Source organism: Necator americanus, chromosome II (assembly GCF_031761385.1).
Source record: "Necator americanus strain Aroian chromosome II, whole genome shotgun sequence".
Taxonomy (NCBI): domain Eukaryota; kingdom Metazoa; phylum Nematoda; class Chromadorea; order Rhabditida; family Ancylostomatidae; genus Necator; species Necator americanus.
The window spans coordinates 40,873,335-40,893,079 of NC_087372.1; the positions used below are offsets into that span (position 1 = coordinate 40,873,335).

At 42.5% G+C, this 19,745-nt stretch overlaps 3 protein-coding genes across 4 annotated transcripts; all 3 read left to right on the top strand.

Moving 5' to 3' along the window:
• Positions 1–336: 336 nt before the first annotated feature.
• Positions 337–642, top strand: RB195_020944 (uncharacterized protein; the record flags this gene model as incomplete). Its single annotated transcript, XM_064189508.1, has 1 exon — positions 337–642. One exon carries the CDS (start codon positions 337–339, stop codon positions 640–642), a length of 306 nt encoding a protein of 101 aa, XP_064045389.1.
• Positions 643–2,090: 1,448 nt separating this feature from the next.
• Positions 2,091–11,771, top strand: RB195_020945 (uncharacterized protein; the record flags this gene model as incomplete). 2 transcript variants are annotated; one of them, XM_064189510.1, is made up of 13 exons in its annotated part: positions 2,091–2,153; positions 2,289–2,336; positions 4,892–4,942; positions 5,020–5,061; positions 5,113–5,154; positions 5,308–5,349; positions 5,451–5,492; positions 5,560–5,601; positions 7,074–7,118; positions 7,175–7,216; positions 9,336–9,378; positions 11,580–11,642; positions 11,740–11,771. In XM_064189510.1, 13 exons carry the CDS (start codon positions 2,091–2,093, stop codon positions 11,769–11,771), a joined length of 597 nt encoding a protein of 198 aa, XP_064045390.1. The 2 variants fall into 2 exon arrangements, with proteins under 2 accessions (XP_064045390.1, XP_064045391.1); XM_064189509.1 differs by lacking the exons at positions 11,580–11,642; positions 11,740–11,771 and adding exons at positions 9,452–9,520; positions 9,577–9,626.
• Positions 11,772–11,822: 51 nt separating this feature from the next.
• On the top strand, positions 11,823–17,544 carry RB195_020946 (uncharacterized protein; the record flags this gene model as incomplete). The annotated part of the gene is made up of 7 exons (XM_064189511.1): positions 11,823–11,885; positions 11,938–11,970; positions 12,026–12,100; positions 13,784–14,389; positions 14,472–14,516; positions 17,385–17,426; positions 17,491–17,544. The coding sequence occupies 7 exons, from the start codon at positions 11,823–11,825 to the stop codon at positions 17,542–17,544; spliced, it is 918 nt and encodes a 305-aa protein (XP_064045392.1).
• Between the last annotated feature and the right edge of the window lie 2,201 nt (positions 17,545–19,745).

The following is a 19,745-nucleotide window of genomic DNA, read 5'->3' on the forward strand; positions in this document are numbered from 1 at the left end:
TACTCGCTGGAATGCGCTCTGGAGAGCACTTCAGGACGGTGTTTTCGTCGAGAAGCTCTTCACTGTCGAGGCAGCCTTCAGTCGACAAAGCCACCATGTGCTTTCTAGGATATCCTATGAAGCTAACGCGAAAGGTAGAATCGTAAATCGAGCGGCACATCTAGCTTAGGCCATTGTCTGTGCCACCGGCGGGACTGTTGTTTGGGGTTGTTGTGCGAGATCTGGTGTTGGTCGAGCCAGAGGCAAAAACCGGCAAGGAGTACTACCTCAAGACCATTCTCGAGAACGGGCTGCTGCCTTAAGTCAATTCTCAGTTTGCAAGTGACTCTTGGACATATGAGCAAGACAACGCATCGACGTACAAGCCCAAAAACGTTTGTCAGTGGTGCCGTGACCAGCTACCGGACTTCATCGCTACTGAGGATTGGCCGCCCTCCTCCCAGATCTCAACGTTTTAGACTATCCCGCGTGGGTTATTTGGAGGAGAAGGCTTGTGCTACTCTTCATTCCAACATGGATTCACTGAAGACCGCCTTTCGTCGGGAATGGGAGAAAATCGATGTCGACTACGTTTCGCTGTTCGACTCGTTCCTAAAGCAATTGGGGGCCCTTACCGCAAACCGATATACGACTCCGTATTGAAAAATGAAAATACTGTGTTGTTGTGAATCGCTTAGGAATTTTTTTATAGGTTTTCACTTTGTTTAAGGCATTGTGACCCGATAAAAGTCCTAGAATACTGTGTACTTATCCTTTCGTCGCACCCTGTATATCAGTTTCGTGATACGTCGTCTTTTTTATTAACTCGTTTCAATCCAATTGCAGTGCTGTTTATATTGGAGAAACTGGAAGGATGCTGAACTTGCCTGCCAAAAAGCAATTGGCCGGCAAAAACGTGACAGTCCGATGACACCATTGAGGCGACCCAAGAATGAGATGCATAATGGAAATAAGTATGAAATAAGGGCGAATTTAGCCCACAAAAAGAGATATCTGCTACATACATTACAAACATTCTGACTTTCTGTCTCCGAACTCTGTCTATGAATAACAAGAATGACTGCTTATTTATTAGTGGTGTTGTTCATAGCGCTTTTGAGCTACAAAATTGTTCCAAATGCAATTACTCAATACTACCTAGATGCCAGCGCTTAAGGATGCTGCACAGTGCTTGACAAGGGTTGTTTTTTTGGCAAGAGTGACAGTCTAAATACACTGTGGTTTGGTAGCCCCGACTGTGGATGTGGGCGACCAGCTTGTTTATCGGTTCGTGGTTCTTGGGTGGTATATTTGGAAAGATATGCATGCTCGGCAAAGAGAGAGAAGTCTAATGCGATATCCATGGTGCAGTGGCCTCGAGCCATTTTTCAGGCGTTTGAGAAAGGAGAACATTGAAACATCAAGCTAAAAATGAGGCTTAGCTCGGTTGCAAAACAAGAGATCACAAAATTCATTCGTTCATTCTCATATCTCATAAAATAGGTTCATTCGTTCCTTATTTATCTCATAGTTGGTCTGTAGCAGACAATGTCTAGTCTTAATCAGACTTTACGAAAATGCAGCTTTTCTGAATTAAAAAAAAAATAACACTTGGAAGTGTTTGTCTAAGTCTGCTGTGTCATTTCTGCTTGGAGGATTTGCAATACTGCTTCGTAGTGACTGACATCCCTCAAGTGTTTAGCTGAAACTTACCTCCGCACTGTTAATCACATCCGTGGTCTTGAAAGTGAAAGCTCCTTCCAGGGAAAATATCATCGAAAGTTTTTTTTTTCTCAAAATTTTCGCCATTACAATAGATGTTGATGCGTAAAGTGATCATCGTTATCATCGTTTTACTAGAGGCAGTAGAATGTCCTCTTCTTGGTTTGCGGAACGTGTTTGTTTTTTTTTCTTCAAATGATCAATAAGATCGACATTTTATGCAAAAAAAGATCAGAGTATATCTACAGTAGTCTAGGTCTAAGATTTCATTCTGTAGAAAAAGTGATTGAAAAGTCGGTAGATTGATAAAGGGGATATTTTTATGCATTTTTGAAAACACGGTAAGCAGAGAGAGATAGGTTCATTCTTAGCTTGTTTGTGGAAGCAAGATGCTCCTGTTAATAGTTGCGGTTGCAATTTGTATTCTACTGTATCTCTATCTACAACAACAGGTATAGACGGTATCATCAACGATTACTATCAAGTTAAGACATTTTTTTAGACTAAAAAGAGAGAACAACCTGACGTTATTGGTAGAGATGTGACTATAGTAATCGTTGCAGACGTTAAATATTGCCGCTTTTCAGAAAGAATCTTTGAAGACAGCAAAACCAGACGTTCCGAGGAGCGAACCCGTGAGTAACATTTGACAATTGCACATAATGCACTTGAATGAATTTGCACATGAATTAAATAACCTTAGAGTCTGCTTTGCTATTCTTTTTCTCTGATTTTTTTTTATATTCATTTATGATAGACCTAATTGACCTGCTGTTATTACAGGGTTATTGAATGGGTCCTAACTATAATATCTCCAAGTCCTCTCTTCTTGAAACCTTGGCATTTGAGAGTGTATTTATGTTTTCTTGTTATGCCAACGAGGTTTAGGTGAAACTTTTTATTGGTCTGACGTTTCGACAAACTCGTCTTTTTCAAAGGCCTGAAAATGGTTCGAGGTCTTTGATTCCATGCATATCCCATCAAACTCCTGGGTCAAGATGTTGTGTTGGTGAACATTAAGCGACAGTTAGTTCGCAATAGATTCTACGGTAGGCAATGCGTGTCAGAATGTTGCGTGGTTTGTCCATTCAGTAAGGCCGGTGATTGAACGAACATCGGAGTTATTTACCAAATAGAATGCCTAACGTGGAACGCCATGTACATTGGAGAAACTGGAAGGATGCTGGACGTGCGCATCAAGGAACATTTGGCTGGTAAAAGGCGAGGAAGTTCGACGCCACCGTTGGGGCGCACAAAAATGATAAGCGTGATGGAAATGAGTTTGAAGTAAAATGTACGATGTTAGCGCTCGAGAGAGGTATCTACTAGGAAGGCATTGGAAGCATGCTGGATTTCCGTCAGGAATCCGTCCATGAATAACAAAAATGAGTGGTTATCAATTTCCAATGACTTTTTGCCGCTCGTAACACTCTGTTAGCTATAAGATTGCCCCACATGCAGTTCCTTAACGTTATCCAGACACCAGTACTTAAGGATACTGCACAGTGCGTAGATCTCATTTGCCTTGGTGACTATCTTTAAGAACGCGGTAGTTTACCAATCCCGCTAGTCGGTGGAACTGGTCAGTTGTTTTCCTCTTGAAGGTCTTGCGTGGTGTACTTGGAACAATATTGAGGCTTGGCGAGGAGAGAGGAAGAGTTTGATGGGATATGCATAGTATCAAAGACCTCGAACCATTTCAGGCCTTTGAAAAAGACAAGTTTGTGAAAACGTCAGGCCAATAAAAATAAAATAGAAAGTTCCACCTAAATCTCGTTGGCATAACAAGCAAACATAAATACGGTCCTAACTATGTCTAAAGGCGACACACCTCCGCCGAGGTGTGTCGCCTTTAACCACTCCAGACTAGTGGGGTGATGCCTTTAAGGTTCAGAGCATGAATCCTCTGCAACTCCGCAGTCGTATTAGGTGAGCACAAATGGCATTGAGTCAGTTTTCACTTCCAAGCTATTGAGTGATTGATGTTGCACCAGTCTAGATAGTGAGTTTTGTTGGAGTTCAGCATGCGAAAGAAGTAGTTACTTCCAAAGATTTTGTAGTCCCATTAAGTGTTTGACTTATCTTTGTCCACTTTACTGCAAGATGTGGCAGTGTGCTGATGGTCAGCATCTTTTTGTAGTATATGGGAGTGTTGTGGCAATCTTATCTGTCGATATCTTCGGCAGAATTTTTTGTTTTCAGTGGAAAATGAATGACGTTCTCAGTACAGAGGTTGATACTTTCGAGTCGCGTGATTCTGAGTGACGATTTGACTAATTTTACAGATTCCAGTAGATTGCGGAGTTAGAAGGCGTCTTGAACTGTTTTTACGCGTCGGAGGATTGCTAAAATTTTCTACATATTGTACCAAAATCTTTCAACACTGATGGGATAGCGACCAACTCGACTACTCGTCTTGAATTCTACATAAAACTCTCTAGTCCGGTCTACGTGATATATTTTAAAAAATTTCATAATGCGGAAATGGTTGTGTTTTCTTCTCGCTTTTAAAGTCTCTATCTTTTCAATGACAACAGAATCGGAGCACAGATGCGATAGTCGTAGCCGCACTCTGACCCCCTTCACTTTTGAACGGTTGGGAAAAAGACATCTCTTTTATACGACTGGCGAAATTACCTCTTCACTTTTGGACGGCTGGCGAAAGGATCCATTTCACTTGAGCTGCACCCCATGAGCTAAACCCCCTTCACCTGAGAAGGTTCTGGCTTCTGGCTACCGCACCTATAAATCGGAGTGAGGGTTTAGTAGGAAGCAGTGGTGAAATGTATGCACAGCCTATGTACATATCTCCATGAAATACTCTGATGGAACCCAAATTTTTGAAAGTACAGTATTAGTTGATTTCCACCAAGGAATGAACCCATAGACGTAATGGCCTATCTCTGAAATTAATTTTGCACTCTGTGAAATCAGAGCTTTGCGCTAATTACGGCATTTGAACATTGATCATTTCGTGTTCTCCGGGGATCTGCTATCAAGAATGATTTAGTGAATTTATCAGTGCTACTTTCTTCTTTTACTACCTCAATGACTCATCTAGGAACGGAAGTGTGTTTTCTGTGGTTGTTCGACCTACTTTTGTCAAATGCTTGCTATTGCGTCGTACTTTTGAGATAATCGGAAGTGGTCAATGTCCAGAAGCAGCGTACCATTTCAATCTTTTATTAAGGTTTCTGCACCTGGTTCAAAAGCTAAAAAGCCAATGGGGGATGAGGGAAAGGTATACCCACGCAGAACTTGTACATTTCGATTTTTTATGTAGAGTAAATATGGCGAAGGAAATGTTTTCTTTTTAAGCCATCAGAAGATGTCAAAACAGCACAAGAGATCGTTGATAAGGTGTGTTTTGTTCTTCGAAATTCAGGCAGTAAATGAAGTGTTCTGTTGTAGCCAACCGAAGATGTTAACACTGCGAAAGTTATAGATGATAAAGTAAGTAGTTTGTGGTCTTCAATTCTAAGTTACTGTAACGTTGCTTTCCATTTACGAGAGAACTTTTACGGGTAACAATTAAGCAGCTTATATAGTTGTCTCTCGTTCATTCCACGGCACCTAAAAAGTTGTTGCTGAATTCATAATTTTAAGCCCTCGGAAGATGTGAAGACGGCTAAGTCAATTCCAGATGAGGTACGACAGCGACACACTTTTTTAACTCGCAGTTTCAAAAATATGATGCATTCATATCTATTATATGTACTGAAATTTTGACCTATTATTTTCTCCTTTAGCCTACAACTGGAGTCAGTACTGCCCAGCTGGCATCAGATGGAGTGAGTAATTGTTTCTGGATAAAAAAGGAACTACAGCTTGATTTCGACGAAGTGACGCAATTTTCAGCCGACATCTGGAGTTGTTACTGCCCAAGGAATGCAGGATAAGGTGCTTGCAATTTCACTTACAACTAATTGATTAACTATCAAAAGTCAATCACGACATTTAGTAAATTAAAATTCCTGTGGTAGAGTTCCCTGAATATGAACAACGTGCTTGGCGGTCTGTGCGAAAAGGCCCGCAACCGCCGAAGCTCTCTAATAACCTTCTCCTTAACCTGCCATTCAAGCGAGGTGACGTGCTGGGGATCTGTAGTGTTGTTACATTTCGCAGGAACTGAAAAAGGATTTCGAAAAGCACTGGACTAGAGATTTTAAGAATGATTCCGTGGACTTCTCCTGCGAGAATCCAGGAGTGTATTTTCAATCCAGACAATTTGCTGTGGAAACTCTCAAGGGCGCTTGCCCGATACTGTTCGGAAGGAGATATCAAGGAACGGAGGCCAGTGTGCCGTTGGGAGTGGGAAATCGAATTGTAATAGGAAAGGTCTCGGCGAAGGAACTCAATCCAAGTGGGAATCTCACTTTCAGATGTCACTGAAAGAAATCTAGTACGTTTGATCTCTGAAGTTTGTGTGGGGGTACCTCTTAAAATTTTCGATGGCTTTTTTCCCTGGCATCGCCTGATTAAAATTTGAAATTTGATCTCAAAACTTCTGGAAATTCATGAAGCACCACTCGAGAACGATCCCACTAGCGATTGACGGTACAGAGAAAGAGGTCGAGGAACGAATGCTGTGGACTTTGCTCAAGTGGTTCAGAAGTCGGAGGGAGAAAAAGAGAAGTCAAATATTTTGATTCATTGTATCTTTTGAGATTGTGAACAGACGATCGAAACAAGCTCCCATTGGAGGGTAATGGATGAAATGTCCCTCGTTAATCAATCCGCTTGGAAGCGCTGCCACGTTCACTTCAATTCAGAATCATTTGAGGTTAACGAACGCCTAACTAGCCTGTTCAATGAATTGCGGGGCTAGCCGATGTATCAAGTCAGTCTTTTGTCTCCAAGACAAGTTTGGCACCAATTTATTGACTCCGGAGGAATGAAAGGCTTTGGTTGGCACTAGGGTGGAATCAAACCTCCGATCGATCATGTTGCAGCCACAGCGGCCACCCCTCTTACCGACTGCGGTACACCGCTCATGCAAGCTCCCCTATGTTTTCCTATCTATGCGACGATACAACAACTGGCGCACCAAGATCCGTTAGTAAGCATTAGTCTGGTGATTAGGGACTCCTGAAGAGAGATCCTTAGTCGAGTGGTGAAGAATGGCGACTGGCACGCTAATACAGAACTACCTAAGTTGGTAATTGGAATGTGCAACCAGTGTCCAAGTGTGTTAGCTTGAGCCCAATGGTGGGGGGAGGACATCAAGTACGTACAGTATGTAGTTATTTTCCGCTAAGATATAACCTTATTAGTTTTCCTGTGCTGATCTCGCCCAGTAGGAGAACGGTAAGAGAGATGAAAAAAAAAGGTCTATGTACGCTATTTGATAGTGACTGTGGATGGTATTTCAGCCCACAGAGAATGTTGCCACCGCAGTCGAGGTTGGATCTGATAAGGTATTGTTAATCAAATCCATTGTTCGTGATAGGAATTGATCAATGTTATTTTTTAGCCTTCTCAGGATGTCAAAACAGCAAAGGAAGTTGGAGAAGAGGTAACAAATTACTTGTTTCAGCAACATATGTGTAGTATATGGTATTATAAATGCCAGTTTCTCTTTACTGGTGCATATACATTCGGCAAAGTAATTTTAGAAAGTTGAAAGTAGTGTACCGATGTTTTAAAAATGTTTTACGGGCATTGTTTGGAATCTCATTACTCCATCGATGTGAATTCCACTTATTATCACGTGAGTTAAAGGCAGCAGCCCTCGAATCTGACGTGATATTGATTTCCGATTGCCAGAGACTATACGGGATCGTTGATTGCAGAAACGGGTGGGATCCCGCTCATTTCTTCTTAGTCGCCGTAAAAAACGGCTCGGAAGATGCGGCTTCAAGCGTTCCGGGGTGCCATGTTCTACAATGAGTTTCACGCGGCGCATCTTTTGTGCTGTTTTTTACGCCAATTAGGAAGAAATGGATGGCATCACCCTCTTCCCTACAATTAACGACTCCATGGCCCATAGGCCAACGCACCTGAAACACGTACCATCCCATCACTCCACGAATCTGAGGTGGTACGGATTTCAGATGGAGTATTCGTATACGGGATGGGAGACTATGGAGAGGGGGGTGATTTCGTCCATTTCTTCCTAATTGACGTAAAAAAACAACCCGGAAGATACAGCTTCAGGCGTACTGACGCACTATTTTCTACAGGGAGTTCGACTGGAGCGCGCCAGCCTTATGCGGCGCCGCATCCTCTGTGCCGTTTTTTGCGGCAATTGGGAAGAAATGGACGGAATCACCCCCCTCTCCGTAGTCTCCCAATCCGTATACGAATACTCCACCTGAAATCCGTACCACCTCAGATTCGTGGAGTGATGCCTTTAAGGCAATTGTGAAAACCTGTTACTCGAGCAAGCAGTTAGTGTAGTGCAGTCGAGTGCAACTATACATAGCTAAGTGGTCCCCATTCATAGTAAATATTAGATTCTATGAATTAGTAATCAATGAACTCAAAACAGTTCTCTGACTCTTTCTTCTTGTGCAACATAATCACTCAACTTCCTTCCCGAATTAACTTTATTTGCAGTTTTATTAATCAATTTTGACCAATTAAGTTCAATTTAGGGCGGGTGTGGTGTAGCGGTTAGAGGTTCCGCTGCCCTCGCGATCGATCGGAGGATCGAATCCGCACTAGGGCTCACCAAGCCTTTCATCCCTCAGAGTTCGATAAATTGGTACCAGACTTGTCTGGTAGGATAAAAACACTGACTTGACACATCGGCTAGCCCCACGCAAGTCGCTGTATAGGCCAGTTATACGTTCGTGGGTCTCAAACGATTCAGAATTGAAGTGGATGCGGGGATGCATCCCAAACGGATTGATTAACGCGAGAAACCTTATCCTTCATCTTTTAAGTTCAATTTGGGCATACTTATTACGTGTCCTATGTTGATTAGTCTGTTTGGGAGGAGTCGCAGAAGTTAATAAACGTGTAAATTGCCTGAACACTGACTTACAGGGCAAGTGGGTATGAATTAGGTACTTTCGTCCTCAGACAAGTCGTCCTAACTTATCGAGCTCGGAGGAGTTAAAGGGTCTGATCTCGTGCAGATTTGAATTATTAGCCGTGCAGACGAAGCGAAATCTTCTACTACTGCACTACATCCATTCCCTATAAGATTACTAAAGACAGAAATGAATAGCGTAGAAATGAATTCCAACTTACGGATACTACCTGCACTGCATCGCGTACCACAAAATTTTAGCATCCTGAGGATTTGATAAAAACTAGCAGAATTTTTTGGTTTATATATATTCGAAATTGAAATAAGAACTTTACTCATTGCGCATCTTAATAGAACGACTATACCTAGGCAAGCGAGAACCAATTTTATTTTTAACACGAGATCCCTCCGATTTCATGTCAATGATGAAATGACCCCTTTTGGCGAATGCACTGGAGTCGGTAGGAGATTCGACTGGCACCTCTTGGGAAGAGCGATGGTTCGAAGTCCGAGTTAACCCTTTCATCTAGGGCAAAAATTTTTTTTCATCCCTCCAGGGTTGGTGAATAGGTAGCATACGTGTCCGAGAATATAAAAAACACTTTCTGATTAATAATTTACTGGATTTGTCTATACTAATAATTAAAATAAATTTCAGTCAAAGGATTCGTCCAGTACTGAAGGAGGAAGCAAAGAAAAATGTCAGTTTCCCTTGTTTTCAGTTTTTTTTTTGCATTAAAAGGTGAAATTTCGTAGAGCAAAAACATTGTTTAGCTGGATCTAAAAGGCATGATAAAAAGAAAAAGAAGTCAAAGAAGAACAAATCAAAGAAGAAGTCGAAAGGTAGCTTCTTCTAAGCTCTTCTGAGCCAAAATTCACTCTAGAACTTTTCGATTTAGACAAAAAGAGCAAGAAGAAGCACAAGAAGCCAAAGTCAAAGGAAACTTGATAAATTCAGGGACACATAATCGACTAGTACATGCTTTATTTCGTGCCCAATGAATTGATTTGATTATTTTGCAAGATGGACCATCTCTGGAGTTATTTCTTCAATCACTTGAAGTACTACAATCTGGAAAATTTTCTTGCTCACGATGGAAAATAGATCTCTGCTGCTGAACCAACAATTTGCTCCTGCTAACCTTCGATTTTGTGTCATTATTTTCACCGTGTGTAGATATGTAAAAAGTTGTTGAATTGAGGCAAGGCTTTGTGTAGTCCACATCGCTCCTTCGTAATTTTATTTGGTTGGACCATAAGTTCTGGCGTTCCTCTTTAAGCTTATTTGTTTCTTAAACAGAGGTGATGCTCTATGATGGTTTCGAAGCATTCCTTCATCTTTCCCAATTCCCTCGTCATGGATCTTTTTGAATAAGGTTATTAAGTCGCTTCTCTTCGAACTGCACAAGGCGTCCAAGGCGATGTATGTCGTTGGGGTAGGAATTACAGTGTTTGAATTACTCAAACCAGTTTTGAGCTGTTCTAGAAGGCATCGCTCCTTTACCGTACAGTTGGCTGGCTAATCTCTCTAGCAACTCTATCAGCATAGCGCCGTTTCGTACGACGCCCTCTATTGCAGCGCGCTACCGTTGCGCCCTCCCGCTTGCGTTTCGTCGAAAACCCATTCCGACGAATCGCGGGGAGGATGCAATGGTTGCGCATTGGAACAGTTCCGGAGTCGTTCGTTTACAATGATAAAGGGAAAGATGAACGGAATCATTCTCTTCTCCACAATCTACGACCCAGTATATTCATTAACCGTCTGAAATCCGTACCACCCCAAATTCGTGGGGTGATGCCTTTAAATGTAAAAAGCAAGTGTCGAATGTGCTCTTTTTTTGTCGACTTGGCACTCCATTTTAATAAGCCGAAAAGGGCAGAATGTATACCAGCATAAAAAACTAAACTTTTCTGTAGAGCAGATAATTCTGCAGATAATTCTCTGTCGAGTATCATACAACGTTTTGGCAAAACTTTTGATTTTTCTCGCACAGTTTTCACCTAAAACCGTTAAGACTTATAGGTGAACCCAACAAAAATTTCCAAAACTATTCGCCATATGGGGTGAATCACCATTTTTAAGCCAAGGTTGGGTGAAAGCCATTCGTTTGCAGAGCTTCCATGTTGCACTGTTTTCAGAATTGTGATGTAGGAGGAGGGAAAATAGGAAAATTAAATGTTTCTAATGTGCTGATTTTGGAAGAAAGCGAGTTAAAGCTTGGGGTTACTCTTGAAGTCAGAACTGTACAGCTTGCAAGCGCAGATACAATAGACCAATACTAAATTCGCTAGGTCAGTGGTCTGGCACTTATTATTAGGATTGGGAAGTTTTGTTCACAGATTGGTGGGGGCAGCACACGTGCGATTTAATTGACGAATTGAACCGTTATAAAAAATCCAATGCGCCTGTGCCGGTCGATAGATCGCCATTGCCTTTCATACCTACGAATAAGCTAGTATTAGACTTGTATTGGAGGGAAAGGCAATGTCTTGGTATATTGACAGTCACTGTGAGTCACAGTTTTAGCGTATAGGCTGCAGACGCTTTCACGAACCTCACCAATTCTGAGTTGAAGCTAAACGCATTGGAGACGCAGCGGAATTACCAGGTGCCAAGCAGCGCTTCTTTTATCCTTTGTTGGTTGTCCACCCTAACTTTTCATTTTGTATTGTCGCTTAATGCTAATTAGGAATCTATATTCCCTTCTACCAGTAATATTTGAGTTTTTCAAGTGAACATAGGTCAGAACGAAAGAAGAGCTCTGAAGCTTAAAAATCCTTTTTTAATGGAAATTACCTTCAGAGAAATACATAGTTTTGGAAGGAGATATACGGCATTAACATCTGTTGGAACTCTGTAATAGGACAATCCAATTCTTCATATCCATTCATTCTATTCCAGGTTATGCATACCAACAGCGAAGAAAGCATCACGCGAAGCACTGGGTTCCAACAACAAATAAAGGTTTCCAAGGCGTTTGACAATGTTGCTGGACTTTTGGACACTTGAAGTTCAACCATTTCATTTATTTTTTGAACATTGAAATGGTTTTTGTTTTCAGCAGTTCATTCTGATAAGTTGGATAAGTTGTAATTGCCTGCTGAATACGGGTAGGTTCATACTTTGTTTCATTCTTCTGCCGAAATGTTCCTTCTCATTGTTGCCATCGCGGTTTGCATAGCGCTGTACGTGTACTTGCAGCAAGAGGTACAACCTACCTACTTGGTGTTTTTAATCTGATGTTAAGTTATTATTCTAGGCAAAGAAAGGAGCACAAGGTGCTGAAGGAAAGGTAAGCAGTGGCAAACAGAAGAACAAAAAATGCACCAACAATTTCTGGTCTTCAGAAAAATTCGCTACGATCTTCCGTTTCGAATCAAGCTTCTGAAGGAGGAGATGTCACTGCTACAGCGAATCAGCCTGTGAGTCAATTATCTGATGATCAAACCTATAGAATTCAGGCATTTTGTCGCATTCCGTATCCCATCTGATGAAAGATGGGGAAACGACGACGCAGAGAGGCTAGTGTGAGCTGTACACGGCAATGGATGCAAAGATTTTCCAATGCACGAACACGAGTGGCACTCTTTGCTCGTACTTACTTGTTTCGAGCTTTGTGTCATAACCAGGAAAAGTAGTGGGGTTACACAGGCAGTGATCATTGGGAAGTGATTGAAGCGCTTCACACCTACACTTGAGTTTCACGACAAATCTATTCTCATGGAAACGTTTGTCCTTTTTATAGAAACAAGCAATTTGATGTGAATGCTCGGAAGGCCTTGGCCGATACTTCCCGATGTACTGGCAGACAGACTTCTTTCTCGGAGCCACGAAATTCGATCCGACGTGACTTAAGTGCGGTATTCAGCTTGCTAATCGTGATCGGTGCGGTAACTCGTCGACATTATGTATATATATATATATATGTATATATATATGTATGTATATATATATATATGTATGTATGTATGTATGCATGTATGTATGTATGTATGCATGTATATTCCTCACAACCATTCTTCTTATGGGTTCTCAGCTGCGCCTTATTGCCCGGTGCGCTTCTCTCATAAACACATCTATGACATTTTTTCCTTGGTCTTCCGATCTTTACATTCACGGGAATAAGCGAGTGGATGTTAGTTCAACTGAACCACTAACCTTTACCTCATTTTCATATAAGATAATTGGCGAGCGGTCGCGTTCACGAGTCTGATGGCTGCTTGCGGTCTCCCTGTTTATACCAAATGTAGTAATGCATTTGAGTATGCGCTTTGGGCACGTATGAGGTATATAACTTGCACATTTGTTTGGCAAAAGTTACCCGAATACTGTAAAAATGTGGGATGAGTTAGCACGCTACCACAGCCCAATCCGAATAAGTAAAATTCCTAAAGAGAGCGTGGAATCAGTAAAAACTCTCCGTCTCGTTACGCTGAACTCTCGGACATTGTCGACCCGACTGAACTAGGGTCGCTCGGCGTCGACAGCCAGTTTAGGAGAGATTTCAAGACTTGCGGTGCAGGGAAGAGAGGCGAATGGATGAATTTTGTACGATCTCCCGCTTTAGATGGGGAACGTTAGACAGGGATATGTTCATGGGCGACATGTTTCCGTGGATATACAGGAAACCGCATCAGGAGATATTACCATTAAGATTAAGTAAGTTTTTGTTGACCATGTTCATATGAATCAGTATCTTCGTCATTGCGAGACCTGTGAGAAAAGGTGCTCTTACATACTTCTTATCTGGATTTCTCTCTTCCTTTTCACAGTCGTAAACAAAAAGCCGAACTCCCATGTTGTTGCAGACCTCGTAGATGAACTGTTGAGAAATTTGAGACTCCAACCTGATGAAGTGGTTAATTAATCTATCCTTCTGCGTAGTTTTCGCTTAAAGAGTAATGAAATAGTGATTTTATGGCGAATTTTATTATATGAGTAGAGTAAACTCTACCTCTGACCGTAAAGTGAAAGAACAAAAATCACTACTTGTCAGTTGCTAATTATCTTCTCAGCAGAACTTCCAGGGCTCAATTGTAGTTTCGTTCTAAGACTTCCCTATCGTCTTAACCTACTTCTGCACCTAATCCAAAAAAGGACTTCAGGGCCCATCTACAGCAGGGGGAAACCCTGCAGAACCCTCTGCTCCAACTGAGAAACCTCCAGAAACAGCTGCTCCACCTGAGCCAGCTCCTGCAGACAAGCCTGCTGAACCCGCTCCTCCTGCGGACAAGCCTGCTGAACCCGCTCCTCCTGCGGACAAGCCTGCTGAACCCGCTCCTCCTGCGGACAAGCCTGCTGAACCAGCTCCTCCTGCGGACAAGCCTGCTGAACCCGCTCCTCCTGCGGACAAGCCTGCTGAACCCGCTCCTCCTGCGGACAAGCCTGCTGAACCAGCTCCTGGGGATAAGCCTGCTGAACCAGCTCCTCCTGCAGACAAACCTGCCGAACCAACTCCTGCAGACAAGCCTGCTGAGCCAGCTCCTGCGGACAAGCCTGCTGAGCCAGCCCCTCCCGCGGACAAGCCTGCTGAGCCAGCTCCTCCCGCGGACAAGCCTGCTGAACCAGCGCCTCCTGCAGACAAGCCTGCTGAACCAGCTCCTCCTGCGGACAAGCCTGCTGAAGCAGCTCCACCCCCACCTGCACCGGGAGAAAGTTCTGGGGGAGCGCCGCAACAACCAGGAGGGCCACCTGCCCAAGACGAGTCCAAGGTTTGGATCCATTCCATATCTTCTGTTTGAATAGAGTTCTCGTTACGGCTATTGAGACCAAATGTGGATCAGGTAATTTCAGCCTTCCGATGATGTAACGACAGCACGTGAGATAGAAGATGACAAGGTATAGTTTGTTTTCTCTTTTCAGGGAGTGGTGACAAATGTTGAAGAACTAGGTTCATTGTCAAAGACCCTTATCCCGTATGTCCACGAAGTCGTGATATATTAGGATAGACTCAACGTTCTTAGGGAACTCTCAAAAATTTTACAACAGAAGCCAATATTTTTGTTTCGTTATGTTTTCATCTCAATATTTTCTGGAAGGTAAAACATAGAGTCTTTTGTGTTCTCTTTCTTATAGAACAGTGTACGATTTAATAGAGAAGTGGCTTCGAAGACTACAGAAAAAAGAAGAAGTAAAAATCAATGCTCTAATTGCAATTTCAAACAAAGAGGCAATAGAGTTATCAAATATCTCTGTGACTTCTCTTCACTTTAGCTCAACTGCAATATTCGTAGGTGGAAGTAAACGACGAATTCTTTAACTGTTTGAAGTTTGGATTTCCTATCCAAGTAGATGGATATATATCTTCTTTGACAGCTTTAACGATGGAGTCTACTCCTGTACTTCCTTTCCGATGTTGCGTGATCACAGCCCTTCGCCTTCGCCCTCTGTATCAGAAATTTATTAGCATCATCAGCTGCTACGCACCAACATCAGTTGATGAATTTGAGTTGGACGCGTTTTATAAGGAACTGGAGAGTGATCCGCGACGGGAAGTTCTACAAATTCGTTGTCGGAAACAACAGTGCAAAACTAGGAAAAGCCGCAGAAGAGAATGCTGTGATCCAGAATGAGAACGCCCACTTGCCTCTTCTATGGGAGCTTTTTTTCGGTGAGATCGAGCATCGTCGGTGGACATAGGAATAGCGCAACGGCACTATTCGTGCTGGATCGACCACATACTCACCAACCAGAGGTGATGTCTGCTTGATGTCACTGTAATACCATCCTTCCGAAGTGGTTCTGATCACCGTCTCCTTCGTTTGAAAATTGGACTCAGCCACAATACGTAAAAGAGCATCTGTTTTTAGCAACGAATGAAGGAGGAAGTCACATACGAAAACGTGGTGAACATGATTTGAAGCCCCGCACGAGAAACATGGGTCCAGTTTCGAATACCACCAAGGAACTATTGGGAAGAAGGACTTTGAGAGTTGATACGAATCCATCGAACATTGAGCGATTAAGAACAAACATTAGCTGCAGGAAAGAATTACAAGAGGATGTTTTGATGCAGGAGAAAATTCTGGAAACAACACAAAGAAGAACACTTTTAAAACGGTGCCGCAGGTAGCTTCGCGGATATAATATTTCGGTAACAGCGTTGTTGAGCGAAGGTAAGATTCGCATCTTCTTTCACCGTGAGATGGAAATCACCACGGAGAGCTTCTACTTGAACAATTCCCGTTTGTCAACTCCTGTGTTTCGATCGTCCCCACTGGTGGGGTCTCGCCACGGATTCCTCCTCTGGAAGTACGATCACGATCAAAAGCATGGAATCTGGGACAGCCCCCGAACCTTGTTTTACATCAGCAGGCTTTTTCCGGGCTGTCTGCTTGTAGTTCTAGCAGGACACATGACTTCTTATCTTTAGAAAGAAAGCATCTCAGACCTGTGGGAGTCTTTGTGAACTTTCTTATGCATAAGAAAAGCGACCTTGAGGAACTTTGAAACTATCGTCCAATATCCTTGTTGAGCGTGTTATACAAAGTATTCTCTGTGATCATCCTCACGCACACATCTAGAACGCTAGAGTGAGCCCAGCCTCAAGAACAAGCCGGATTCCGTGAAGGGTTCAGCAGCATGGACCACATCCAGACGGTGCCGACTATCGTAGAAGTTTGCAGGGAGTACTGCCTTCACTTTGTGCTATCCTTTGCCGATTATGAGACAACCTCCGACAGCGTAGAAACGAATGCAATACTGCCAGCTCAAGTCGATCAAGGTGTGAACATTAGCTAACTGCTACGATCGGTGCTCCACTACGATAGAGCTTTTCTTCCACGGAAGCGGAAGCTACGAACCAAGAGCACTGTGCCCATCTGTTCGACTCGACGGTTCTTCCAGATGCAGATGGATATGTACGGAGATGGACGGAGATGTGGACAGACACCATTGCTCATGTGTAGAAATCTACTTACTACCCACGAAGCCCTTGAAATGTGCATTATGAAGTTCAACCGGTGCTCCAAACAGATCTTCGCAGCTCTCACTTAAGAGATTTGTCCCGCGTTCACGACCTGATGGAATATATGATGGAACCGAAAGCTGTGCATAGTTGGGGAGGTCACATTGTCAGAAGAATCGATTATAGATTGATCAGAAGAAAGCTAGACTGGATCCCTAGAGATGCTAAACGTCCACGGGAGGTTGAGGGAGGCCGCCAACGAGAAGCGGTGATGTGTTTGCTGCACAAATGGATCAGCTGAGAGGCCATGTCAATGTCACTCACAAAAACTGAAAAGATCTTGGATGGCGATGGCAGGGGAACGAAATGACTTTAAAAGGTGCTGGGAGTGGTTTTGTGCGACCGCTTTCACACCTCTTTTTTGGACTGAAGAAACGTATATTTTAGAAAAATATTGAATTATTATGAAGATAATGTTTTTTTTTGCTAGAATGTGGCGATATCTGTTACAAGACGCATCATTCCTCAGGAAACATATGGTAGTTAATCCTATCCTCTATCTGTTGGTGCAACATTTTAGAATTGTGTTGTGCGCGATACTATTTTGGAAAAAATGAAAGCATGATAAGATGAAATCGATCTAGTCGATAGATAGATTGGTATTTTGTTGGTTCAAAGGAAAACGAACTGAATACAATATTCTTGGTATTTCATTAGGCGCTCATCTCATGTTATGTATGATACGTTACATTTCAGTACCGTAGCTTCCCTGTGTTACTATTTGATAGCATTTTTTTTAGCCAGCCCAAGGTGCTAATGCTGCTCAGCAGACCCCAGAGGCCGTGAGTAAATTGGTTTTATGATGATGTGAGATTAGATGGCTCCTGTACAAATATGTTTTTTTAGCAACAAGCAGCTCCACCAGTGAATGTGATCGATAAGGAGGCGATAACGACGTAGTTAATGGGATTCGTCAAATATTCTTTCTCCGTTATGCAAAACATCATATTTTGTGCGAGAAAATATTCCAGAATACTTCACAAACCTCCTCAAGCTTGTGCTTCTCTCTTTTCTTTGTTTTCCGGGTATACTTTTCAAGTGCAATATCGAGCATATGGAGTGTGGAGTTGTCGTTTCAGCCCCAGCATTTCAGTCCTACTTTTTATTAGTTTGGATTGAATAAATGTTCTTTTAAACTGTGTTTCTATACCTTTGATTGATGCGTTTCTTTTAAATATATTGTACCTTAACTTTCGTACATTAGTATCTCGCTAAGTAGAATGTTTAACTGTTCATTCATGCTACTGTATTTTTAAGCACTTGAATGCATTATTGATGTCAAAGTGATATCAATGGGACGTTATTACTTTAACGAAATAATGATGACCTACTCCAATCGCATGGTATCGGGATGCCACCGAATCGATTTCATTCGTATTCTGTGTACAGCATGTCGAGTCCGCTGGCGTAGGAGATGATGACTTCATTTTTGATATGCATTAACTGCCTGAGGTCGAATGGAGGACTTCAAATCTCAATGGGATCGTTATTCGTGACCGGCTGGTCAACGATTCATCTTCGACATCGACTACGGCGGACGCGACTGCCTCGGACATAGCAAGTCCATCTTAACTAACTAGCCAGGTAGACGTGACTGTCAGAGAAATCGAAGGGGCAGTCGTCTGTGGATCTCTCCATTCTTTGTGGATGCCGTGATCGTTCGACTTCGTCTTGACTTCTCAGTAGGGTGTTGTCAATGTTTTTCCCACCTCTGTGGTTCCGGCAAATACTGTTTTCCTTGTTACCTTTTTTGTTGGTTCTCAGACGTGTACCGCTGGATATGTGTTCATTTTCATTGTAAATATATCTTTTTAAAAATCTTTGAGGGTAAGCGACTATTGGTAATATTTTGAAGAAATTTGACTACTCTCAATCTTAACGAATCGTAATCTTCTTCCTGTGCCTATTGAACTACACCCCTAAAATCAGTTCAACGGAGCAGCAAACCTCAGCTGATAATGTACCTAGTTTGGCCGTCTGAATTTCGCGATCTTCTACATTTTTTAGGGGGAAATAAGAATCTTTCGAAAATCGGACGATATCTTAATCATGTGTGGACAACAACGGTGTTGTTTAGACACAGTCTTCGATTGGAGAGGATATGCTGAATCCGCTGTGGTACTCCGTGCTTGTTGTTCACTTCTATAGGATGACTTTTCGAGCTGTACTTTCACACGGGTCGTCTTCGTCATGTTGAAATTGGCATCGTCAGCGACGAAAAACACTGTACAGCTTTAGTCGATTACTTGTTTCGGGTAAAATATAGTTGGGGGTTGGGGCACTCAGTGACGCCCTTATTTCTCGAAGAAGCGAATTAAATCAATCAACCCCCCGCCTCCCCCCCCCCCCCCCCTTTCTCAGTGGCCCTAGGGCCTAAGCATTAGTCCTAGAGGATCTATAAAACGTAAGCTAAAGTTACCAAAAAAAAAACAACTAAGAAATTACCAAGAGAAAAAAAAAACTAAGTTTGAGCGTCCGGAAATACGCCGCTGAGTGCCCCACCACAGCTACATTCCCATTCTCCTCCCCCCTTCCCCTTTTCCTTCTTTCTACCTACCTCTTTCCATCTTTAGGGCCGAGAGTTGTTTATGGTGGGTCATCAGTTGAAGTATGTTATCAAGAAGTTGTCAGAAAAGGCGAATGACGGATGTCTTGAAGGCCCAGCACTAAAGTAAGCAGATATCTAAAACTGTAAGTTTGCCATGGTTCCACTTCTACGCATGAGATAGTCTTTTAAGGTGTGAAGAATGATTTCCTATGCAGCCAAGAGACTCCTAATATGCACAGAAAATTACAACTGGATAAGTATCTCAGGAAAAACGACACCACACTAGCCAATGAAGCGAAGATAAATCGTTTGCAAAGAAAATAAGGTGGGTTGTTAATCAGATAGACATTTCATATAAGAATGGATCTAAAAGAATGGAGAGAGTGGGGATGCGTTTTTCCTTACTTTTTCCTCGCGAAGCTGGAGGTGGGGTTGTAGATTGCAGGATTCCGCGTGGTTCTGCTCATTTCTCCCTAATCCTTGTAAGAAATGACGTGTCTGACTTGATTTTTACAATATTTTCAATTGCAGTGCCCCACACGCGCACGCGCTG